Raw genomic sequence first — 26,773 nt, 5'->3', positions numbered from 1 at the left:
CTGAGTTGGGTGTTACCTTAGGTATGGATGGCATGGATATCCAAGGTACAATAAGGTTAAAGTGAATGTATTTTTAAAATCTGTGAGATGTGCCATATTGAGAATAAGGAATAGATACGAACCCGCGTTGTGCCCAAAAATGCCTTTTGTGAACTCAGATACATGGTATAGTAATGTAAATACTATGGCTATTGCCTTTGTGGCTTTTCAGAGCAAGAAGGATTGTACATCAGAGAAACAACTATCTCTGAACTATCACTTACTTGGCCAACTTTAAGGCTGAGATGAAGACGACTTTGTTTAGGGAGGCATTCTGTTGTTAATCTGTCGCGATGCTTATGCATTCACTGTATACTTGTATTGTTTTAGAGCGGTTTTAATTTTGTACGAAAAACATTTGCACGATACAATCTTAGGCACACTTTCCTGACAGGTAAAAGCCCTTCCAAATTCAGTAGGGCTTACTTCCGAGGAGACAGGCGTTGCACTGCGCTCCTAACTGACTATACATGGCAACATTAATACATAAATAGAATGTACTTACATTGCTAAATGCCACCGTCTCCTAGAGGAGAAAAGTGTAAATTATTCCAATTAATATCTCTATCCCCTAATGACCTATTAGATATTTTACCCCAGACAAATATCTGATGGTGCTTAATGCTGCTGGATAAAAAACGAAACAAGGCTATAAATCTTTTAGCAATGAATCAGAAGCTAGTAGTCATCTCCTCTCTTTTTAATTAGAGCCCCGCTTCACCTAAAACGTTCCTTCTTTTTCTATAGTAACCTGTTGCTTTCTCGCAGGAACGGACTCAAGTAAGGTTTTTAAAATGCCTGATCCTACATCTTCATTTGGAGGGCAACCTCTGTAACGGGGTGAAGTACTAATACAGCGGGCCCTCCATGTTTGCTAGGGTTAGAAAACATCTGTGAAACCGCAAAAACCACAAACAAAACACACTACTGGATTTTATTTTACCTGAAAGAACAGCTGTAGGAATCTCTGGGTCCTCCAGCGTGACTCTAGGTCAACATCCACCAGAAACGCACCACAAAATTGTGTTGGGTGGACCTGCAAAAGCCTAGAGAAGTGTCCTCTCTAGGAATCTTGAGGCCATTCGGTGTGACTTCTGGACACTGACCGCAGCGCTGGACCGGAGGACCTATAGATTACTAGAGAGAATGTATTACTCAAATCCGTGAATGAGCAAACCCACAAAAGCCAAAGCTTTTTGCATAGAAAAGTTATTTGTTTTACAACCATGTGGAGGGTAGACTGTACACACCCATGCGTCTGAGGAAGTAGACTTTAGTCTACGAACGCTCATGCTGCCAACTTCTTTCTTTCAGTTACAAGCTCTCTCGACATCTCCGTACACACACATGTACACCCATACGGAAGGAACTAACAGACTGCAACACAGAGGCAACGGGGTGACTGATCTTAAACAGTTAAAGGCTCTTATAAACCCAGCGCACACATACACAGATACGGAAGAGGTTTCCCGCTACACCTCTGCTTGACTAGTTGCGCTAGCTACTACTCCTTCTCCTTGAAGGGGTGCACCAATCTCTCTCAGGTCTGACAAACTGGGACCTGCGACAAAACACTGCAGTCTAAGTGCTTTTGTTCAAGGTTCTGCCAGCTATTACTACCCTTCAGCATCCTCCATTCCGTTCCACTTGCCTGGGTTTCTAACAGTTGGGACAGTATGGCTTCTGATCATGCACAGCCCTAACTGGGCTGTTTTGGAGTTTCCTATCCTAGAGTCTCCTATTCTGCTTTGGTCAAGCCTCACCTGGAATACTGTGTCCAGTTCTGGGCACCACAATTCAAAAAGGATGTTGAGAAACTGGAGCCATGTGTCCAAAGGAGGGCAACTAAAATGGTGAAGGGTCTGGAAACCATGAAGACCTATGAGGAAAGACTTAGGGAGCTAGGGATGTTTAGCCTGGGGAAGAGAAGGTTAAGAGGTGACATGATAGCCCTGTTTAAATATTTGAAGGGATGTCATATTGAGGAGGGAGCAAGCTTGTTTTCTGCTGCTCCAGAGAACAGGACCCGGAACAATGGATGCAAGTTACAGGAAAAGAGACTGGATGGCCCTTGCGGTCTCTTCCAACTGTATGGCCTGTTACAGACAGCCCAAATAAAGCTGCTTCGAGTCACAGTGGAGGTATGGTGTTTCAATGATGCATGCGTCCTAAGAGTCCAGAAGCCGCACCAAAGCCACGCTTGGCTGGAGCGTGGCTCTGGTGCGACTTTTGGACTCTTAAGACGCATGCATCATTGAAACACCATACCTCCACTGTGACTCGAAGCAGCTTTATTTGGGCTGTCTGTAACAGGCCAATGAGTCTGTGATAATCTTGAGAGTTTCAACAGGTCTACTGTTGTACATGGATGGAATTGTCCTGGCTGCATAAAGATTCCACCTTCAACTGAATGACTTCACAATTAATATATAGGGCTGAAGTTTTATCCATGACTCACCCTACAGAGAAACAGCTGAATTAACCACCCTCAAAGTTTAGTTCAGTTCATCTTTATTACGGTCATAGACCAGCACCTCCACCCTCGAGAGACATCCTGGTGTGCCTCAAGGTGTGTCTCCAGCATAGAAATAAAGCAGACTGACACCATCTTAAAGTGCCGTGGCTCCCTCCTATGGCATTGATAGTTTAACAATGTCTTTAGCCTTCTCTACCAAAGAGTGCTGGTGCCTCTTCAAATCCCAATGGAGCTGTGGCAGTTCAAGTGGGGTCAAACTGCACTATTGCTACAGTCGAGATGAACCCTGTGTAAGATTTCATGCTCTTGCTTTGGCTGAGCTTCCGCCGAGACGCAACAGATTCTGTCGCATCTGCGATGCACTTGGTGCGTTTTAACAAGTGACCCTCTCCACCAAAAGAGACAACAGAATCACCTGCTTTTGCAGGAAAGCTGTCCATCTCATCTCAACCTTTGACTTGCCTTGCCTTCTCATTATGCCAAGAAACAGGCTTCAGACATCTAGGAAACATCTGAGAAGGATGGGCCCAAATGAGCATAATTTGGAGAGGAGGCTGTCCTGTGTTGCAGGGGTTGTGTGTGAGAGGCACATTTCAATCTCGGCGCAAAATGCTAAAGGGAGAGGATGTTATTTCAAAGCGCCAACATGCCTTGAGTCATACGGAGGAGAGAAGAAACTGACCTCTTGGCACCCGCTGTTAACTCAAACTGCCTCACAATGTCTTCTGAGGAAGCTTGCCAGAAGGTCCAGGGAGGGCTCCTGACCTGTATCCCTTTTGGTTAGCTTTCCGGAAGGGAGAGGTTAGCTATTTCGCCCACCGAGGTCAACGCAGGGCTCCCTTAATGGGGTGCGAGATTCAAGAGAGACACAAAGCCTGCCTCTGCCTCATTAGCAAGGCTCACAGTAATCCGAGACAGAAGGCTTCCTCTCTGCCCAAAGTGAAACAGACATTTTGTCTGCCCCCCAAATACCATGCGTGTTAGACTGGGAATTTAACTGAATTAAGACACACACTGTGCACACACACAAAAAACATTTCAGTTCTTTTTTGGGGAGCGCGAGATTAGATAGATCCTCTTATAACATACTAGATTAGTTCCCCTTCCCATTACAGATCCCAAGAGAGACCCTCTCTTGGTTTTACTTAAATAGCTCTTTTCCCTCCCCAATGAAGGATCTCATTATCTAAAGTAGAAGCAGACTAGAATTACAATGCGAGTCATCATAAAGGCAGCTTCTCAGATAACTAGTGTGCCTTATAGGAAGCGTGGGGAAACCCGCCACACACCTCTCCCTATACCTACTCCCTACACTTACCCACATCGTGATCTGAGTAAAATGGGATCCTGTAGATCAGGGATGGGGAATGTATTGCCTTCTGGGTTCTGACAAACTACGATTCCCATCAACCAAACTGAAAGAGGTTTTAGCCAGGCTCATGAGGGCTTGGTTGTAGTTCCTCCCCGAATGGTGATGCTACAACCAAGCCCTCATGAGCCTGGCTAAAACACCCTCCAGCTTGGCTGGTGGTGAGGTATAATGGGAACAGTAGATCATCAGAACCTAAAGGGCCATGGGTTCCCCATCCCTACATGTGACTGGCTGGGCAAGACTGGGACTGAAGGAAGGACCTGGGACCTAAAACCTGAAGGATTCCAGCATCCCATCCCCACAGAGGTCAGATAGCACTAGGGGAAGACTGCATGTTAGATGGATAGACTCAATTAAGGAGGTCACAGGTAGGAATTTACAGAGCAATGGAGGATAAGAAGACTTGGAGATGTCTCATCCACAGGGTTGCCATGAGTCAGAATCGACTCAAAAGTGGTTAAGAACAGGACCTAAGCAGAGCAGTGGAGGACAAGGAGTCTTGGAGAAGATTCATCCACAGGGTTGCCATGAGTCAGGATCAACTCAAAGGTGGTTAACATCAACAGGACCTATGCAGAGCAGTGGAGGATAGGGAGTCTTGGAGAAGACTGTTGCCATGAGTCAGGATCGACTCAAAAGTGGTTAAGAACAGGACCTAAGCAGAGCAGTGGAGGACAAGGAGTCTTGGAGAAGATTCATCCACAGGGTTGCCATGAGTCAGGATCGACTCAAAGGTGGTTAACATCAACAGGACCTATGCAGAGCAGTGGAGGATAGGGAGTCTTGGAGTAGACTGTTGCCATGAGTCAGGATCGACTCGAAAGTGGTTAAGAACAGGACCTAAGCAGAGCAGTGGAGGACAAGGAGTCTTGGAGAAGATTCATCCACAGGGTTGCCATGAGTCAGGATCGACTCAAAGGTGGTTAACATCAACAGGACCTATGCAGAGCAGTGGAGGATAGGGAGTCTTGGAGAAGACTGTTGCCATGAGTCAGGATCGACTCAAAAGTGGTTAATAACAGGACCTAAGCAGAGCAGTGGAGGACAAGGAGTCTTGGAGAAGATTCATCCACAGGGTTGCCATGAGTCAGGATCGACTCAAAGGTGGTTAACATCAACAGGACCTATGCAGAGCAGTGGAGGATAGGGAGTCTTGGAGAAGACTGTTGCCATGAGTCAGGATCGACTCAAAAGTGGTTAACAACATTAACAACAAGGGAGCACTAGTGCAACAGCGCCCTTCCACTCAGGCACCCCAGCAGCTCGTATTTTATGATTTATAAATAAGTTTGTAAATACAACCCAGCAATTGATATATGCAGGCATACCATCTCTAAAGGGAATATATATCCGTCAAGAAACTAGCTGCTGATAACCTCATCCTTCATGCATTATCCACCCCCCTTTTCAAGCTGTCCAGGTTGGCAGCCATCATTACTCTCGTGTGGCCGTGAATTCACAGTTGAATGATGCCCTTTGAGGAGAAGTCTTTCCTTTTATCTTTCTTGAGTCTCCAACCATTCGGATTCATTGGAAACAACGGGCTCCACTAATGTGAGAGGGGTCTATCAACTTTCTTCATATATCACACATGATTTTAGGACAAGTCTATCATCTCTGCTTTGGGCCCATCACCATTTTCATGCCCCTTTCTGCTAGTTTTCCAGATCTACAATACCCTTTTTTCCAAGTACGCAGTATGACAAGTGTAGTTTACGGAAGTTATCCCTGTACCAACAATATGTCTTAAAGTCATGAATAGATTTTCAGAGGGCATTCACACTATACTGTCGGTTTGCTACCTCCGAAGGCACAAAACCAACAGGGCAGCTGATGGTGGAAATCAACAGCCATCATGATAGGAGCGACCGATACCTTTAACGTCTCCGAATTTGCCAGCCTCCTTTAAAAGCCAACTGTGTTGGTGTCCATCTAAATGAAAGCGCTCCAAAGAATTACCAGTCTGGGAGATCTGAAAGACTTTGGCCTGTTACAAACAGCTAAAATAAAGCTGCTTGGGGTCTCTTTGGAGGTATGCTATTTAAATGATGCATGGGTCCTAAGAGTCGTCAAAGGTCGCGCCAAAGCCATGCTCCATTCCTAAGCACTGGAATGCAGCTTTTGGTGCAGCTTCCAGATTCTTAGGACCCATGCATCATTTAAACAGCATACCTCCAAAGAGACCCAAAGCAGCTTTATTTTGGCAGTCTGTAACAGGCCATAGCTACCCGAAACCATGTGTGCCTAAGAGAGATCAAGAAACATTATGGAAAACCCAACAGCCCCGCCAAGCGGACAAAAGCAGTATTATCGCTACTAGTTGCCAGCACTTCTGCCCTTCCTCCAGTGACATTTGCAAAACAATCAATATCTCATTATTGGCCATAATCACTAACCAGTTTTTGTTTGTTTTTCTTGCAGAGATGAACCTCTATAAGAAACACAAGACTCTTTTTTCCCCCCCAGTTCTCTCTCTCTCCATGTGCATGTTGCACAGACCGGGTGTCCTAAAAGTCCAAAATCAATAGCGGCAGGGACTGTTACGCGCATTAAAAACACACCCGCCGAAGGTTAGAGAATATTCTCCCCATCTAAGCTCAGAAAATGTTTTAGAAAGCACACGCAAAATCTGAACTCTCAAGCTGTAGCCGAAGCCGGCGACCTTTTGCTAACTGCTGGAAGGTAAAAGCATGATAAATAAGTAAATAGGTCACCCTAGGAGGGGGTTTGCCGACAACCTTTCAATTAAAATACTCCAGCGCCTGTAAGGTCAGGTTGAAATGACAGAACCCTGACTAGAAAGCTCTTGTCCAACGGAGAGGGAGGATGAAACATATGGAGCCTTCCTTCTGGGCCTTGCTTCCTTCTTAAGGCGAGAAGGACACTTGCCTATTACAGAGTAGATTCAAAAGGGGAAACATCTCCCACTAAGACACAGCCAGCTGGAAGAAACCGAGACCAAGCTTGCCTGGTGGGTGTCATTTCGCTAATGTGTTCTTTGGGACGGAGGTCAGCCAACAAGCAACTTGGATTCCAAAAAAGCTATTTCTAACCCGGGTTGCTGCCTTTGAAATTGAAGGGGGAGCAGAGGGACCGGGGGAGTCAGCCACTTCTCCTATCTCTCATCACTACAGAAAGTGCCAACAAACCTCCCTCGTCAGCAGCAAAGCCTGACCCCTGCCAGCTCATTTAGCCTGGCTGCTCACTTGCGCATTTCAAATCTTTCCAGTTAACTGGGCCACATTATCGGCCATCCCAAACACCCCCTGCCTCTCTTTCCCTCCTCTGGCGGCGGGCCCAATGGCTTCGACTGTGTCAAGCCAAGCCACAAAATGATAATAATAAAACCCCACCAGAATCCAAGAAGAGTGCTCTAATCTCAGACAAGCCTATTTCCTTGGGGCTTTTGCTCTAAGTCAGTTTTAATTTTAAAACAAGCTTTTTTTGCTCACAGCCTTCTTGGCCAAAGGAAGACACGACGGGGCGCAGGGACACCCCTTTAATGGCTCCACCTGGACATCACATCTAAACCAAGGTGACCTGTAACCTAAGTCCTCGTTTTCGGGTTGTTTGCTACAGCCGGCCAGCACTCGGAAAAGTTGTATTTGGTTTACAGCTCCTAGGATCTCCTACCTGCTATCGCCAGTCAAGATGCTAGTTGGAGGATTTGGCTAAGCAGGTTCAAAAGGAACTTTCCCCAAGCTCTAGAGCTGACTCCTTCTCCACAGGCACAGATTTTGAGACCTCAGGGAGCTGGATAGGTTCGCTGCGCTTCTGTTGACAAATTGGCAGGGAGTCCTGTTAGTCTGTTAGATAAAAACCATTCTGCCCTCTCCAAGAGGAAGCTGGCAAAACCGACTTCGATAAAGCCGATAAAAAAAAATCCAAAGCAATGAACAAGGTTTAACGTTCCACAGAATGATATGTTATGGAGATGTGCAAAAGAGAGTGGAGCAGAAGAAGCAAAAGACTGCATTAAAAAGGAGTGGAATCAGTGACACCTTCAAGCTAGGCCTGAGAAGTCAGTCCCAACATGTTATACTTAGGGAGATGCACAAAGAATTGCCACTGTAATTGAGCAAGTCCATGACTAGTACATAGGTTTTGAGCCTGTACCAAAGTTGCAGGGGCAAGGGAACATAATCCCCTGCCCTTGGAAAGCAGCAGCAGCAGTTGTTCGGTTCTGTCTGCATCTTCCCAATACAATCTATGCATTTGTCCCTGTTTTCTATGACTCTGTGCCAGAGATGGAGAACGTGCGGCTGTCCAAATGCTGTTGGGCTGCAAGCCCCTTCAACCTTTGCCAAAGGGAGTTGCACTCCAAGAGCATCACATTCCTCAGCATTTCTCTATGTACAGAATGTCTTTGAGGCAGAAAATACTCAGAATAAATACACACTGATCTGTAGCAAGAATTAAAGGGCAAACTCATCATCAGATTCAACCTACTGGCGAAGATAGAGCTGGAATTATAAGATACCATAAGGATCAGCATGAGCATAGTGGTTTGAGTGTTGGAGGATGACTCTGGAGGACCAAGGTTCGATTCCCAGCTCAGCCATGAAATCCACTGGTTATCTTGGGCAAGTCACTCTCTCAGCCTCAGAGGAAGGCAATGGCAAACCTCCCCTGAACAAACCCTGCCAAGATTAACCTCGCGATAGCTTCGTCTCAGGGTTGCCATAAGTCAGGACCAACTTGAAGGCACACAACAACAGAGATCACATAGGTGGAGATGTTATTTCATTCCAACCAAAGCTTAGCCTGAGATTATCGCTAGCCTGAAATCACCCAGTGAGCAAACAGGGAGTTAGACTGGATTTATTTGGTATGGCTTCGCCCATACAGAACCATCAGATATGTCCAGACGAGATGCACAGGTGCACTCTCTGTAAAGCAGGAAGAAAAGCAAAATCTCAGTCTGATCTTTCTCGATATCACACAGTTAATCAGGAATCCCACTTAATAATGAGACTTAATAACGTCTAGGTTTACAGCCTCAGTGACCAGACCATTCCACATGCCATTCAACTCCCCCATCGCAGAAGGATGTGTTTTATTACCGAATCCATCATTTTAAATGTGTACTTCGGTAGGTACAACTGTGTATCACCTACATTCTTCCACTCTGGAACTGAAGGCGCATCGCAAGGTTGTACAGCACACCGGTGGGGAAAAAAAGGAAGTGGGTTAAACACTTCCGGAATATCACTTGTCCAGAATGTCACACGTGTCACAGGCCAGACATTCAGTGGCACTCGACACCGTTTTAAAACCGAGGCTGAGAAATGCCTAGCCCTTAGGATGACGGGGGGCCTTCCTTGGACACCTCCTCCATGGGCTCAGGGTCCTGCTCTTGCGGGTTGTCTTGCATTTCCTGCAACATGCTTTGTAGTCTCAGTTCCAGCATAGGGTCCCTGGTCTTGGCTTCAGGGGTTACCTGTAGGTTAAAACAGAGCAGCAGCATAGTACGATAAGACCATCTTACCTTTGCAAAGGTGCTGTGCATAAAGAGCTATTAGAGCCATTTTCAATCTCTTTTCCATGCCCTGTGGGCAGTGAATATATCTGCTGCCGCCCCCCCCCCCCCCCCCCCCCCGGCAAGGTACCATGTGTGCAACTGCGCAAATGGCTTTTTGAGAAGAAAACAACAAGCAAGGGACATCTCCTAAGACATCTCACAGCTGCCATCGTGGTCTTGCTGGTCTGAACGACGGGCTTTGCACCTGGTATATGAGCTAGAAGAGAAAGTCATAGTTGTGCTTAAGGAAACACACGATAGGAAATCTCCTCCGTGCTCTTGATTCGCACCAGGACCAGAGACGGGGACAAAGTGTTAAAGCGCTCAAAGAGTCTCTGGCCTGTTACAGACAGCCAAAATAAAGCTGCTTCGAGTCACAGTGGAGGTATGGTGTTTCAATGATGCATGCGTCCTAAGAGTCCAGTCTGGAGCGTGGCTTTGGTGCGACTTCTGGACTCTTAGGACGCAGGCATGCATCATTGAAACACCATACCTCCACTGTGACTCGAAGCAGCTTTATTTTGGCTGGCTGTAACAGGCCTCTGGGTCTTGACTCAAACTGTATAGTGGGAATATTCCTCCCTGTTTACTTCTAAAAAGCCATTCACATCCTTGTACTTCTGCATGAAAGGCCCTTAGTCTACAACCCAATAAGGAAATAATGGAACATAAGCCCTCATCGTGTCCCTGAGTATCTCTGTGATATAACATAGGCCTGTTACAGACAGCCAAAATAAAGCTGCTTCGAGTCACAGTGGAGGTATGGTGTTTCAATGATGCATGCATGCGTCCTAAGAGTCCAGAAGTCGCACCAAAGCCACGCTCCAGCCCTAAGGACAGGAGTGCAGCTTTGGTGCAGCTTCCGGACTCTTAGGACGCATGCATCATTGAAACACCATACCTCCAAAGTGACTTGAAGCAGCTTTATTTTGGCTGTCTGTATAGGGCCATAGTTTTTACAGTATGGTGGATAACCAAGGGAGTTGTCCCAGTGACATTTCAATTGTCTTCATTCTGGAATCGGACAACTGTTAGCGGGAAAGAGATAAAGGAAAAATGTGTGTCTGAATACAAACGTGGCACTACCCCAACAACCATTTGAAAAGATTTGGTACAGCGTGTGGCGAAATGAAGGAGAGTCAGTTGCCCAGCCAAAGGTCATGCTGCCAGAGAGACGATGGGATGAACTAAGGCAATATCACAAGGAAGATTTGGACAGATTCGTAAGTTTCCATCTATCCTACAAAGTGATGCCTCATGATACTTAACAGTTACTAAGGCCTGCTACAGACTGCCAAAATAAAGCTGCTTGGGGTCTCTTTGGAGGTATGCTGTTTAAATGATGCATGCACCCTAAGAATCTGGAAGCTGCACCAAAGCTGCACTCCAGTGCTTAGGAATGGAGTGTGGCTTTGGCGCGACCTCCGGACTCTTAGGACCCATGCGTCATTTAAATAGCATACCTCCAAAGAGACCCGAAGCAGCTTTGGCGCGACCTCCGGACTCTTAGGACCCATGTGTCATTTAAATAGCATACCTCCAAAGAGACCCGAAGCAGCTTTGGCGCGACCTCCGGACTCTTAGGACCCATGCGTCATTTAAAGAGCATACCTCCAAAGAGACCCCAAGCAGCTTTATTTTGGCAGTCTGTAACAGGCCTAAGGTCTGTGGATTTAACCCAACCAATTTTCAAAGTAACTGCGTCAGAAACAAGCACCAGGGAGTCAAATTTGCTCCCGAAAATAAGTAGCTGCGGCCAAGCTAAAGACGGTACGCTGAATGCAAGCAGTTGGACTATGTGTGCATTAGCAGAGGAGGATTTTCTCCCTTGTGATGCGTTACTATGCTACATGCAGATGCCACATGCACAGGTTTAATCCAAGGGATTAAGGCTGAGAGGGGAGGCTAGAGAAAATTAATACATTATAGTCTCATACATGCTACAGAGCAAAGAAAATTTAAACACAACGTAATCCGGTTCAGAGTTCATGTAAAAAAAAAAGCCAGACCAATATTCCTTACTACTCAGAAGCAAATACGACTGGCTTCAAGTGTACTTACTCCCAAGCAAGTATGCACAGGGGTGCAGCTTCGTACTCTGAGAAGTCAGTTTTGTCGTTGCTATTACTGTTTACTCACAACAGGGCTCTTTAAAAGATCACGAGAAACGTTTATCCTTCAACAGATACACAATTATTGATCTACAGCCGAATAATCCTTTTGTCATATGTCCAGAAACCTCCCTTTTCTATTATTACCATCAACATCACTGCCTCCCTTTTGCAAGTCTGGGCCTGATAACATGCTTTCTTCTCCTCGGTTCTTTAAGATACCTTTGGTTTAACTGCTCTGGGATATTTGTGACACAGTGGCCTGTTACAGACTGCCAAAATAAAGCTGCTTGGGGTCTCTTTGGAGGTATGCTGTTTAAATGATGCATGCATCCTAAGAATCCGGAAGCTGCACCAAAGCCGCACTCCAGTGCTTAGGAATGGAGTGTGGCTTTGGCACGACCTCCGGACTCTTAGGACCCATGCGTCATTTAAATAGCATACCTCCAAAGAGACCCGAAGCAGCTTTATTTGGGCAGTCTGTAACAGGCCTAAGACTGCCAAAATAAAGCTGCTTCGGGTCTCTTTGGAGGTATGCTGTTTAAATGATGCATGCACCCTAAGAATCTAGAAGCTGCCCTCCAGTGCTTAGGAATGGAGTGTGGCTTTGGCGTGACCTCCGGACTCTTAGGACCCATGCATCATTTAAATAGCATACCTCCCAAGAGACCCCAAGCAGCTTTATTTTGGCAGTCTGTAACAGGCTATTAGGTTTCGACCAAACACAGTGAACTACTGTATTAAAGCCATCCCCGCTAATAATTCGCCTTTTGCTTGTGAGCTGTATTCTACGCACCGTAGAACAACTTTTTACAACACTTACATTCCCTACTCCTTTTCTTCTTAAGAGAACTCCCTCGGCCAAGAGGGCCTTCCCCGTCTCTTCAAACAGCCTTTCGCCATCCATTCCTCCTTCCTTCTGCAGTTCGTTGTACTTCTCAACAAACCTGGAATGTAAGAGGAGGCCGGTGAAGAGCAGGCGGAGGAAACCGTTTATCATTTCACCGACAGAATTAAAAACCAGAGTCTGTTCACCTACCTTTGGCAAGCGGATTTGAAGTTTAACCTGGAGAGCTCAAAGGCTCTTGGGCCGCTTCCGTAAGCTTCGTAAAATTCCCTAAAGGAATAAGAAGTTTCAACTTGGGGATTGATGCATACAAATGACTACGACCGTCCCTTAAAACAAGGCACTAGGTTCCCCCTCCATAAAGTAAGGGCTCTTTTTCTTATGGAGGTGCACTTCGGGACGCTTCTTGTTTTGTGTCTTTGGGAGAGGCGAAGGCCTCAGGGGGTCAGTTAGAATGAGAGAATCACAGAACCATAGAGTTGGAAGAGACCCCAAGAAGGGCCATCCAGTCCAACCCCATTCTGCCCAAGGGCCATGCGGTCCAACCCCATTCTGCCCAAGGGCCATCCGGTCCAACCCCATTCTGCCCAAGGGCCATCCGGTCCAACCCCATTCTGCCCAAGGGCCATGCGGTCCAACCCCATTCTGCCCAAGGGCCATCCGGTCCAACCCCATTCTGCCCATGGGCCATCCGGTCCAACCCCATTCTGCCCAAGGGCCATCCGGTCCAACCCCATTCTGCCCAAGGGCCATCCAGTCCAACCCCATTCTGCCCAAGGGCCATCCGGTCCAACCCCATTCTGCCCAAGGGCCATCCGGTCCAACCCCATTCTGCCCAAGGGCCATCCGGTCCAAGCCCATTCTGCCCAAGGGCCATCCGGTCCAACCCCATTCTGCCCAAGGGCCATCCGGTCCAACCCCATTCTGCCCAAGGGCCATCCGGTCCAAGCCCATTCTGCCCATGGGCCATCCGGTCCAACCCCATTCTGCCCAAGGGCCATCCGGTCCAACCCCATTCTGCCCAAGGGCCATCCGGTCCAAGCCCATTCTGCCCAAGGGCCATCCGGTCCAAGCCCATTCTGCCCAAGGGCCATCCGGTCCAAGCCCATTCTGCCCAAGGGCCATGCGGTCCAACCCCATTCTGCCCAAGGGCCATCCAGTCCAACCCCATTCTGCCCAAGGGCCATCCGGTCCAAGCCCATTCTGCCCAAGGGCCATGCAGTCCAACCCCATTCTGCCCAAGGGCCATCCGGTCCAAGCCCATTCTGCCCAAGGGCCATCCGGTCCAAGCCCATTCTGCCCAAGGGCCATCCGGTCAAGCCCATTCTGCCCAAGGGCCATCCGGTCCAAGCCCATTCTGCCCAAGGGCCATCCGGTCCAACCCCATTCTGCCCAAGGGCCATCCAGTCCAACCCCATTCTGCCCAAGGGCCATCCAGTCCAACCCCATTCTGCCCAAGGGCCATCCGGTCCAAGCCCATTCTGCCCAAGGGCCATCCGGTCCAAGACCATTCTGCCCAAGGGCCATCCGGTCCAACCCCATTCTGCCCAAGGGCCATGCGGTCCAACCCCATTCTGCCCAAGGGCCATCCGGTCCAACCCCATTCTGCCCAAGGGCCATCCGGTCCAAGCCCATTCTGCCCAAGGGACATCCAGTCCAACCCCATTCTGCCCAAGGGACATCCAGTCCAACCCCATTCTGCCCAAGGGCCATCCAGTCCAACCCCATTCTGCCATGCAGGAAATCCCAATCAAAGCATCCCTGACAGATGACCATCCAGCCTCTGTTTAAAGACCTCCAAGGAAGGAGACTCCACTGCACTCCAAGGAAGGAGTGCGTTTCACTGTTGAACAGCCCTTACTGTCAAGACTTTCCTCCTAATCTTGAGCTGGAATCTCTTTTCCTGTGGCTTGCATCCATTGTTCTCTGGAGCAGCAGAAAACAAGCTTGCTCCCTCCTCAATATGACACCCCTTCAAGTATTTAAACAGGGCTACTGTATCACCTCTTAACCTTCTCTTCTCCAGGCTAAACTTCCCCAGCTCCCTAAGCCTTTCCTTATAAGACCCTTCACCATTTTGGTAACATTCCTCTTACGTCAAGAGGCCGCTGAGTACTATATCAGTTTCGCTTTACGCTCCTCGGCTGCTGCTACTGCAAGAGCGAGGAAGAGAGAAATGAACCTACGCTCGGATTTTGTCCTCCGGGTAGAAGATGGGAGGGACGAGGTCTTCCTCTTTGCTGTAGCGCGGGCAAGGGTCCCGATAGACAGGTTCCCTCAGCGGAGGGAAAGCGGCGTAAACGTCGTACCAGGTGGGCTTCTTGGCCTCAGGCATCACCCCTGAGCGCAGCAGGTCCCGCGTCCTAAAGAAGGCGGAAAAGCACATAGAGACAGTGAGAGTTCCTGCATGGCAGAATGGCCCTTGGGGTCCCTTCCAAATCTAGGATTCTAGGAGAGAACAGCATCAGCCGTTAAGGCACAAGACATAATCCAAAAGTAAGGGACGTGGATCCTGCGTCGCAATGCCTTCGTTCCCACTCTATGCTTGCGGTGTTGTTTTAGGTACGCTTCGGTTTTGCAATACTGATGTTTTAGACCGGACGCCGCGTGGCAGGTTGTTATTCTTATTTCGTTTTGGTTTCTGCTGTGTCAAACCCTGTGCAAATCCTACAGCATTCTATAAATAAGCCTTAATATTGGTATACTAGATCCCTTCAAATAATTATATATATATATATATAAACACGTTAAATATACATATATTATATTCCTTCAAATATTTATATCTATATAAACACACACACACACATATTTTAGATACCTTTAAATATTTATATATATATATATATATATATATATATATATATAAACACTAAGATATATATATATACTATATCCCTTCAAATAATTATATATATATATATACACACACACACACACATTAAATATATATTATATTCCTTCTAATATTTATATACATATACACACATTAATATATAGATATAGATATATAGATATATGTATTATATCCCTTCAATATATATATATATATATATATATATATATATGCACATTAATATATATCCTTTCAAGTATTTGTGTGTGTGTATATATATATATATATATATATATAACACATTAAAATACATATATTATATCCCTTGAAATATTTATATATAAAACACATTAATATATATATATATATATATATATCCTTTCAAATATTTATATAGAAACACATTAATATATATATATATACTGTATATATATATATTATCCTTCCAATATTTATATATAAAAACACATTAATATATATATATATATTATCCTTCCAATATTTATATACAAAAACACATTAATATATATATATATATATATATATCCTTCCAATATTTATATATAAAAACACATTAATATATATATATTATCCTTCCAATATTTATATATAAAAACACATTAATATATATATATATATATTATCCTTCCAATATTTATATATAAAAACACATTAATATATATATATATATATATATATAAAATATCCTTTCAAATATTTATATAGAAACACATTAATATATATATATACTGTATATATATATATATTATCCTTCCAATATTTATATATAAAAACACATTAATATATATATATATATTATCCTTCCAATATTTATATACAAAAACACATTAATATATATATATATATATATATATATATCCTTCCAATATTTATATATAAAAACACATTAATATATATATATTATCCTTCCAATATTTATATATAAAAACACATTAATATATATATATATATATATTATCCTTCCAATATTTATATATAAAAACACATTTATATATATATATATATATAAAATATCCTTTCAAATATTTATATATAAACACATTATATATATATATATATATATGTATATACCCTTTCAAATATTTATATATATATATATATATATACACACATATGAACCCCTTCTATATTCTGCTCTCTTGGAAGAAAGCCCTCCTCACCTGCTGAAGACGGAGCCCAGCTTTTCCAAGCGGCTCCCTGCCATAACGCCTTCAGCCTGGACTAGGCCTCTCTTAGCAACCGGGCCCGGCCCTTAGCAACCGCCGCCACCCGGAAGCGGAACAATCCGAAGCCTCGCGAGATTTCTGGGTGGCGCGAACGCAGCGGAGCAGGAGACGCAGCTGCGAGCCGAAGCGAGGAAAGCGCGGATGGGCCAGTCAGGCAGAAGCAATCGATGGAGGAGCGATGGAGCCTGAAGAATAAGGCATCTCTAGAGAAAGCGAGAGACAGGGAAAGGAGGAAGGAAGGAAAAAGAGAAAGAAAGAAAGGAAAGAGGAGGGAAAGAGAGAAAGAAGGATAGAAGGAAAGAAAAAAGAGAGAAGGAAACAAAAAAGAGTGAAGGAAGGAAAGGAGGAAAGAAGAGAAAGAAAAGAGGAAAGAAAGAAGGAAACAGAGAAAGAAGGATAGAAGGAAGAAAGAGATAGGGAAGGAAAGGAGGAAGGAAGAAGGAGAAAGAAAGAGGAAGGAAAGAAGGAAACAGAGAAAGAAGGATAGAAGGAAGAAAGAGAGAGGGGGGAAGGAAAAAGAGAGGGAAGGAAAGGAGGAAGGAAGAAGGAAAAAAAGAAAGAGGAAGGAAAGAAGGAAACAGAGAAAGAAGGATAGAAGGAAGAAAGAGAGAGGGGGGAAGGAAAAAGAGAGGGAAGGAAAGGAGGAAGGAAGAAGGAAAAAAAGAAAGAGGAAGGAAAGAAGGAAACAGAGAAAGAAGGATAGAAGGAAGAAAGAGAGAGGGGGGAAGGAAAAAGAGAGGGAAGGAAAGGAGGAAGGAAGAAGGAAAAAGAAAGAAAGAGGAAGGAAAGAATGAACAATGCCCTCTGTTGTGAGAAAGTTGCTGCAAAAGTGTGCCACGAAGACGCCACAAAAGAGCACATCTATTTACATTTTTGCTGCACATAAGGGATGGTAAGGAAGCACTGAGGTTCTGCAGCCATATGGATGCAATCCTCGGCCATATGTTCAGAGCTTAAGGACTTTGATTTGCGTTACGTTGCGATACATGTATGATGGATCTCCCCCAACCAGCTGCCTCCTCACATGTGCCTTCTTCCTAATGGGAAAAGCTGGTGGCGGCTGCCGGTCTGTGGTTGCATATTCCTTCTCACTTGTGCGCTTTGGAAAGACGTAACTAAAAATGGTTGAATTCAAAGACATAGCCATATTAGTCAGTAGAATCAGTACGTAGAGAGATCTTGTAGCACCTTTGAGACTCGCTGAAAGAAAGAAGTCGTCCCCAATGAAAAATACTTCATGTTGCGCTCCTCCTTGACATTAAGCCAGAATGTGAAACTCACCACGAAAACATATCCAGGAGTATCACCATGTTGGCTTTACAACCAAGTACGATCACATCCAACATCCACAAAACAGCCATAACTTTCTTGGCCAGCCAAAATGCACACATGTCACGATGCAAACACCTTTGCCCGACGGAGAAGGCAGCGAAGCTTGTTCACCGTCTTAGGCCTGTTACAGACTGCCAAAATAAAGCTGCTTCGGGTCTCTTTGGGGGTATGCTATTTAAATGATGCATGGGTCCTAAGAGTCCGGAGGTTGCGCCAAAGCCACACTCGATTCCTAAGCACTGGAGAGCAGCTTTGGTGCAGCTTTTGGATTCTTAGGATGCATGCATCATTTAAACAGCATGCCTCCAAAGAGACCCCAAGCAGCTTTATTTTGGCAGTCTGGAACAGGCCATAGATTCTGTTCGTTTTGGTTGGACAGTAATGATATTGCTGTTATTGTTTGTTGTCGATGTTGCGCGCCTTCATTTCCGACTTAAGGCAACCCTAAAGCAACCGTATCATGGAGGTTTCTTGGCAAATTTCTTCAGAGGGGGTTTGCCATTGCCATCCTCCAAGGCTGAGAGAGTGTGACTTGCTCAGGATCATCCAGCGAGTTTCATGGCTGAACTGGGAATCAAAGCCTGGTCTATGGAGTTGTAGTCCAACACTCAAACCACTACGCCATACTGGTTTCCATTCAAAGTTGGCCAATAAAGCCTGGAATTTGGAGGTTATTAATGAGAGATTAAGGCCTGTTACAGACTGCCAAAATAAAGCTGCTTCGGGTCTCTTTGGAGGTATGCTATTTAAATGACGCATGGGTCCTAAGAGTCCGGAGGTTGCGCCAAAGCCACACTCCATTCCTAAGCACTGGAGTGCAGCTTTGGTGCAGCTTCCGGATTCTTAGGGTGCATGCATCATTTAAACAGCATGCCTCCAAAGAGACCCCAAGCAGCTCTATTTTGGCAGTCTGTAACAGGCCCAAGCTTACCATGAAGATGCACTGAGGGGTGCAGCCTCAAGTCAGAAACGACTTGAAGGCGCACGACAAGAAGTGTGTTGTGCTTTTTGTGCCTTTTCTTCAAGGTTATCTGTCCTTCCCGTATGCGCCCGCCAGATGGCACTGGGCATAAGACCTCATGGCATGGCTCTCCCCATTCCTCCACCCTCTTGTCCCCTTTGAGGAATGTGCAGAACCGCCTACACCAAGGTTACTGCAACAAGCACACGGTCTTGTCATGCTTCCTTCGTTTCCAGGAATCGGCGTCCTTAGAATACTAGTTCAGAGTCAATTCTCCTAAATTACAGAGAAGTCAACACAAACCCTTCATTCTCTGGCTAAAAAAGGGACTCCTGACTCCCACTTGGACTACCTTGAGCTCATTTGTTGTTGTGGGCCTTCAAGTCCTTTACAATTTACGGTGAACTGAAGGCCGCAAGGCGGTGTGATGGTTTGAGTGTTGGACTATGACTCTGGAGAACAGGGTTCGAATTCCCACATGGCCATGGAAGTGTGACCCTGGGTAAGTCACACACTCTCAGCCTCAGAGGACGGCAATGGTGATCCCCATCTGAAGAAACTTACCAAGAAAACCCTATGATAGGTCCGCCTTACGGTCACCATAAGTCAGAAATGACTTGAAGGCACACATCAACAACCCTATGATAGGTCCGCCTTACGGTCACCATAAGTCAGAAATGACTTGAAGGCACACATCAACAACCCTATGATAGGTTCGCCTCAGGGTCGCCCTAAGTCGGAAATGATTGGAGGCACACATAACAACAACCCTATGATAGATCCGCCTTAGGGTCGCTGTACGCCGGAAATGACTTGGAGGCGCACAACAACATAACAAGGCTATGGGTTTTTCTGGGGCTGAGAGTGTGTGATTCGCCCAGTGGGTTTAGATGGTTGAGCAGGGAATTGAACCCTGATCTCTAGTCATAGTCCAACATTCAAACCACTACACCGTGTTTACTCAAAGTGTGATCTTAAACAGTTTGTCTACATTGAGTAGTAATTGATTTCTGATTTCTATGAATGGTTGTGAAAGCCAGAGAGTGAAGAATCAAACCCTAGTCCAGTGATGGTGAACCTATGGCATGCGTGCCAGAGGTGGCACTCAGAGCCAACTCTGTGGGCACATGTGCCGTCACCCCAGCACAGAGTTTGCCAGAGTTTGTTACTAGAAAGCCAGAGGGACATGGCACTTTGCAATAAGTAAATGGGTTTTGGGTTGCGGTTTGGGCACTCGTCCTCTAAAAGGTTCACCATCACTGACCTAGAGCACTGATGGTGAACCTATGGCACGTGTGCCAGAGGTGGCACTCAGAGTCCTCTCTGTGGGCACATGTGCCATCGCCCTAGCACAGAGTTTGCCAGAGTTTGTTACTAGAAAGCCAGAGGGACATGGCACTTTGCAATAAATAAGTGGGTTTTGGGTTGCAGTTTGGGCACTCGGCCTCGAAAAGGTTCGCCATCACTGCCCTAGTCTCCAGTCGGAGTCCAACCCTCAAACCACTTTGCCATGATATATTAACAAAGAAAGCAAGTTTGCCTAGAGTTTATGAAATCTTTTTTTAAAGGGAAGAACAAATGTATTTTGACTGTTTCGCTTGATGTTCTTGTATTTCATGGTTTGTGCGCATGTGTTTTAACCTTAGTTTTGTCAACCCATCAGCTACTACATACTGTAAAAACATAGCAAATAAAGTAAATCAATAAGCAAGTTTCTCTTCTGGTAGAGACTGAGTTCAAGATCACAAAAATCTATGGCCTGTTACAGACAGCCAAAATAAAGCTGCTTCGAGTCACAGTGGAGGTATGGCGTTTCAATCATGCATGCGTCCTAAGAGTCCAGAAGTCGCACCAAAGCCACGCTCAAGACTGGATCATGGCTTTGGTGTGGCTTCTGGACTCTTAGGATGGTGCATCATTGAAACACCATACCTCCACTGTGACTCGAAGCAGCTTTATTTTGGCTGTCTGTAACAGGCCTATGCTAGCAATTTGGGTCAAAGTGACAGCTGGCATTATGATAGTCGTTGTGTATGCCTTTTTTGAAACACCGCATATATAAGCTGGTTGTGATGTAAACTGCATCTTCACCTCTTCAAGTTGATATATTTGCAATCATATTCTGGGGACCACCAAGAACGTTTTTGCTGTTGAAGGCAAAACCTCAACGTCTCCCCTGTCCTTCCTTCAAAATCAAAGTGCATTGTACGCAAGGATGGCCGAGTTATCGCTGGCACCTAAGACAGAAAAATCTTCAAATCTTCTTCCACTGGAAGTTAAAAATACAATAAAAAGTAAATTATGTCATAGCTTTCCACATTGTACAGATGCAAACTGGGACCGAGGAACATCTGAGTGTGGTCAAGATGGCAAAAGTTATTCAGATATGACACACAAACTAGGGCCTCTTACAGACTGCCAAAATAAAGCTGCTTCAGGTCTCTTTGGAGGTATGCTGTTTAAATGATGCATGCATCCTAAGAATCCAGAAGCTGCACCAAAGCTGCACTCCAGTGCTTAGGAATGGAGTGTGGCTTTGGCGCGAGCATCCTAAGAATCCAGAAGCTGCACCAAAGCTGCACTCCAGCGCTTAGGAATGGAGTGTGGCTTTGGCGCGACCTCCGGACTCTTAGGACCCATGCGTCATTTAAATAGCAGACCTCCAAAGAGACCCGAAGCAGCTTTATTTTGGCAGTCTGTAACAGGCCTAGGAAAAGCTGGAGCAATTTGCTTTGGCCTGAATCTACAGAGAAGGGCATGATCCTTTTCTCTTCTCCCCGAATTAGCCAAGTACAAACGTATTTTGCAATCTGAACTTCATTTGCAGCAATTGATGCAAACTGAGGACAAAAAAGGAAAAGCGGAAGGAGGAGAGAAACTGGGACATTATAAAAATAGTTGGAAAAGTGGGATGGCGGAGGATTAATCGAGACAGTCCTTGCCGAATCAAAACAGTCGGAGGGTATGGAACAGTAACTACTTACTTATCTTACGATAACTTTACAACGTCTTCTGCATTCAAGTCTTTTTGTATTTAGTCTGCAGTTGGTTTATCCAGTGGCTGAACAAGCATTCAAGCTGTAAATATCCACATCTGCCTTTTCCAAAATACCCGTCGGTCCACCGCCCAGCGATAAGACTCAACGCCATCGCACAACGACGGACAACAAGGGAGATCGCAAAGCACACGACCGTTAAGAGAGTACAACATGACTTTTATTATATGAATCACTATTAAACATCTTTTTAAGAAAAAAAACAATTATGTATGGAAATAAATTCTAAAATAGCCACACTCACAAACATCACAGAAGTCTCTTTTAATCTCCTTTTTTTCCCCCGTAGATAAAGAAATACAAACATGACGGAGGAGTGTACATTGTTTGACCGAAGAAACAGCCTGGGGTTGGCGGCTACCTTGACGCCTTTAAAACGGCCAGAGTCAAAATGGGAGACTGGGAAGGAACATCTTCAGCTTCCTTCCTCTAGGATTTATCCCTTGGAGCATAAACATTTTCTCATTACTACCTATCCCTGACTGCTGTCTAAATGTTGCCAGATCTCATACCCTCCAACGTTTCACTCAGAACATGCGTTATCTAATAACATCAGTGTGTGACCAAGATGGCAAAAGCGAGCGAGTAAGAAAGGACACGCAGAGACTGTGGCAGTTTGCTTTTGCCTGAACCTACTGGGAAGGTTCATTGAACCACATTGAATTCATTGGGTCCGGACTACTTTTGCACGACGAGCTCAGTTTTGCAGCAACTGGAGTAGACTCGGAGCAAAGGTGGGAGGAGAAGACAGAAACTGGGACGTTATATAAAAGCAGTCGAAAAAGCGGGATGGACAGAGGATGAATTGGGACTGTCCCTGCCAAATTGGGATATCTGGGGGAGATAAGACTTGTTAATTCTTTCTAGCTTTGTGGAGACTAATAAGCAACCATTTTTGGAATCTGTAGCAGACTGGTTTGCTAGTACAGGTTGAGCATCCTTCTATCCAAAATGCTTGGGAGCACAGGTGTTCTGTATTTTGGGGGGTCTTTTTTTGGATCTTGGAATACTTGTCCTTGCATATTCATAATAAGAAACAATGAGGCTGGAGAGAGACTGAGGAATCTATGAAATGGTGGAAAGGTGTGGGTTTGTGCCCAATTTACCCACCTTTGGCCTGTTACAGACTGTCAAAATAAAGCTGCTTCGAGTCTCTTTGGAGGTATGCTATTTAAATGACGCATGGGTCCTAAAAGTCTGGAGGTCGCACCAAAGCCACACTCCATTCCTAAGCACCGGAGTGCAGCTTTTGGTGCAGCTTCCGGATTCTTAGGATGCATGCATCATTTAAACAGCATACCTCCAAAGAGACCCGAAGCAGCTTTATTCTGGCAGTCTGTAACAGGCCTTTGTGTCTCTTCCCAGCCTTGCAAATACAATACAGGTACGTATTACCCTAATTTATTTATTTATTATGGCATTTATACCCTGCTCTTCAGCCCTAAAGGCTATCAGAGCGGCTTACAATTGTGTTCTAGCTCAAAACGTTTTGGGTTCTGGAGTACCTCGGATGTTGGAATTCCAGATAAAGGACCCTCAACCTGGACTTAAGGTGCCTCAAGTCTCTGTTTTTCATTAGCAATAGCAATGAGCAGCTTCAACAATCCATTGGTGTTGGGAGTTACTATAGGAGACCCAGATTCAAATCCACTTTCCGGCACATCGCTAAAAAAGATGTGTTATCTACATCATGCTTTTTTGGGGGGAAATATTCCCCACCCACAAAATATAAAAGATGACATCTTGGAATACAACTTTTTTGGACTATCCCAGGATTCTCTTGGCAAGATTTGTTCAGAGGAGGTTTGCCACTGCCTTCCTCTAAGGCTGAGAGAGTGTGACTTGCTCAGGGTCACCCAATGGGTTTCCATAGTCTTCCAGCATCCAACCCAACACTGAAGCTAATAGAGCACACTGGCTCTCTGCGCATGATATTACCCTATGACAAATCCCTTAAGTATCTCACATCAAGCAGGTTAGCTTATTTCCTTGTAGAGCATGGGGAAATGGTTGGTTTGGTTTGGTTTGGTACTATAGCTCCCAGAATCCTCCAGTTAGTTCGGCAAGAGCCACATTCTCACTACCTTTTAAACCGGATGGCAAATCAGTTTGAACCAGTTTAAATGAACCGGTTTAAATGATGCGACTCGGAGAGGGGGGCCATGCGCTAGACCCATTTAATCTGTGGCCTGTTACAGACAGCCAAAATAAAGCTGCTTCGAGTCACTTTGGAGGTATGCTATTTCAATGATACATGTGGCCTAAGAGTCCAAAGGCCGCACCAAAGCCATGCTCCAGTCCTAAGGACTGGAGTGCAGCTTTGGTGTAGCTTCCAGACTCTTAGGACTCATGCATCATTGAAATACCATACCATCAAAGTGACTCGAAGCAGCTTTATTTTGGCTGTCTGTAACAGGCCACCGTCTTTTTGATGCTGATTATTTCCGTATCTCTTTGGACGAATCGATTCGACGCAAACGCAGATAGGAATTGATTTAAGTTTGCCCTTCGGACGGCTGGAGCGGGTCCATTTTGAACCTATTCGTTTCGTCAACGTGAACCACAAGCGGGTTATTTTATTTTATTTGGCAAATAAGAAAACGGGATCAGGGCAAATGTAGCGTGAACAAATCTTGCCAAACCGATCCATCGATTCAGATCAAGGGAAGCGATTTATTTGTAAGTGGGAACGCGGCCTAAGTCTCATGCTGGATGTTGTAGTCCAGCTTTCCCAAGCTCTAAGGCTGCCTTGGCTCTCTTCTGAGTTGCGTGTCTGTTTTATTTCCAGCCACAAATAGTCTTAAGCCTCGTTCTTACACAAGGCGCAGAAGGCTGCCTTGCAGTTCCCCATCTTAAGTCCCTTTGCAGCTCTTATTCGTCGCCTCTCACCCCATAATGATTAATCCCTGGCTATTTCCCAAGCTTGTGGGTCCCTTTAAACCGTATCATTTCCCTCCTTCCCTTCAACCTCAAAACAGCCTGGAAACTTGGATGGCGTACAAGGCCAAGAGGCTGAACTTGTGTCCAAGTTTTGTGCTGACGTCACTTTGGTCCAGGAGAGGACACAAAAACTTCACCGCGGGTTTTGCTTAAACCACACAATGTGCTATCTCTCTCTTTCTCTGGATTAAACCCATTTGCTAGTCCCAGCTAGAGCAGATCTGAATTAAATGGGAGCAAGGCAACACTTCTGCCAATTCCACTGACTCGAAAGGGTCTATCTTAGCATACCCTCCAACATTTCACACTAGTTTATCACACAGGACGGGTCCCATGCACAAATATGATCCCGCAAAAGCAGGTTGTTTTTCACATGACGTTACGGAGAACTACTGCCCAAGAAGGGGACCCTGGACCTCTACCCCAATTTTGCATTTGCATTTAGCAGCAACCGGTGCCACCTCAACAGAATGGCAAGGATGAAAGACTTGAAATCTTTATGGCCTGTTACAGACTGCCAAAATAAAGCTGCTTCGGGTCTCTTTGGAGGTTATGCTATTTAAATGATGCATGGGTCCTAAGAGTCCGGAGGTCGCGCCAAAGCCACACTCCATTCCTAAGCACCAGAGTGCAGCTTTGGTGCAGCTTCCGGATTCTTAGGATGCTTGCGCCAAAGCCACACTCCATTCCTAAGCACCAGAGTGCAGCTTTGGTGCAGCTTCCGGATTCTTAGGGTGCATGCATCATTTAAACAGCATACCTCCAAAGAGACCCGAAGCAGCTTTATTTTGGCAGTCTGTAACAGGCCTATGTCTCTTCTAGGTACTCATTCGGAAGGATTGTGTTATAGATCTAAGATCGCTTAAATGGTTAATGCATTTATAAAAAGGCAGCAGTAAAACAGCTAGTTGGCTTTGAACCTACAACCTTCGGGTTATTAGCACTATATCTGATTCAAGAAACCTATATTTAAAATGCTTTATGCTGAACCAGGCCATTGGTCGTTCTATCCCCAAAATTGTCTGTTCTAATCAGGGGCTGCAGTTCAGGTCTACACAGCAGGACGAATGTGGTTTGACACCGCTTTAATGGCTTCATCCTATGGGATTTGTATCTCACAAAGAATTCTATAGCATTGAGCTATGGCAATTAAAGCAGTGACAAACTGCATTATTTTTGCAGTGCAGATGCTGCGTAAGATCCGAGAAGACTTTAAGGCCTGGGGACATTTCAACCCTGGACAATTCTTTTTTTTTTTACACTGAGATATTGGATTTGAACCCAGGACTCCCTGCGTCAAAGCAGTTGCTGTACCAGCGAGCGTCAACCTCCCACAGTTCAGAGTCCCTGCCTTTGTGGAATTCAAATCACAAAACAGCCACCGCCAAGAAGCTGCGATTGCTGGGGAAACCCCACAACTAATACAAACCACATGCAGGCAAATCCAATCTAAACCAAACCACCACCACCCCACCCACCCCAAATTCCCTCATGCAATTGTTCCTTTCACACACAGTTTCGTAACGCACAACTGAGGTTAATGTTTGAAATATCTGGTACCAGACGGACGAGGCCAATTGCGTGCACCCCTTCTATTCAACTGTTGCCTAGTTGCCTGGAAAACTTACTTTTTCGGGGCCGTGGATCCCAGAACCTCCCAACCAGTATGCCACTGGGAGAGTTGGCAAATGGTAGCTATTTAAAAAGTGATGCCCCAGCCCCTGAATCCCAGTTGCAGAGGAATTGTTTCTCCAACAGAATAGACTGCCTTGGTCTCTCCTTTGGAAGTCTTGAAATAGAGGTCGGGTGAGCGTTTTTTGGGGAGCCGTGTCTTCCTGCGCCTCTTCCAACTACATGATTCTATGGCCCCGTACAGACTGTCAAAATAAAGCTGCTTCGGGACACTTTGGAGGTATGCTCTTTAAATGTTGCATGTGTCCTAAGAGTCTGGAAGCTGCACCAAAGCTGTGCTCCAGTCCTTAGGACTAGATCGTGGTTTTGGTGTGACTTCTGGATTCTTAGGACGCATGCAACA

At 45.3% G+C, this 26,773-nt stretch overlaps 1 protein-coding gene across 1 annotated transcript; it reads right to left on the bottom strand.

Moving 5' to 3' along the window:
- Positions 1-8,692: 8,692 nt before the first annotated feature.
- MRPS23 (mitochondrial ribosomal protein S23) lies at positions 8,693-16,524 on the bottom strand. The gene is made up of 5 exons (XM_089494095.1): positions 16,384-16,524; positions 14,553-14,729; positions 12,559-12,636; positions 12,343-12,466; positions 8,693-9,327 (listed from the first exon to the last, which is right to left on the bottom strand). Exons 1-5 carry the CDS (start codon positions 16,425-16,427, stop codon positions 9,187-9,189), a joined length of 564 nt encoding a protein of 187 aa, XP_089350221.1. The 5' UTR covers positions 16,428-16,524; the 3' UTR covers positions 8,693-9,186.
- Between the last annotated feature and the right edge of the window lie 10,249 nt (positions 16,525-26,773).

This window comes from Sceloporus occidentalis, unplaced genomic scaffold (genome assembly GCF_023333645.1).
Source record: "Sceloporus occidentalis isolate IW3139 unplaced genomic scaffold, rSceOcc1.0.p SCAF_69, whole genome shotgun sequence".
NCBI classification, from domain to species: domain Eukaryota; kingdom Metazoa; phylum Chordata; class Lepidosauria; order Squamata; family Phrynosomatidae; genus Sceloporus; species Sceloporus occidentalis.
Note: the sequence above shows the minus strand (reverse complement) of the source record. Positions and strands in the feature narration are given on the sequence as shown.

Coding starts and splice junctions, on each gene's coding strand:
- MRPS23 (XM_089494095.1), bottom strand. CDS start 16,427: ATGGCAGGGAGCCGCTTGGAAAAGCTGGGCTCCGTCTTCAGCAG. Junction 14,730..16,383: donor CTGGGCTCCGTCTTCAGCAG/GTGAGGAGGGCT, acceptor CGCCTTCTTTAG/GACGCGGGACCTGCTGCGCT. Junction 9,328..12,342: donor GAAGAAAAGGAGTAGGGAAT/GTAAGTGTTGTA, acceptor TTTAACCTACAG/GTAACCCCTGAAGCCAAGAC.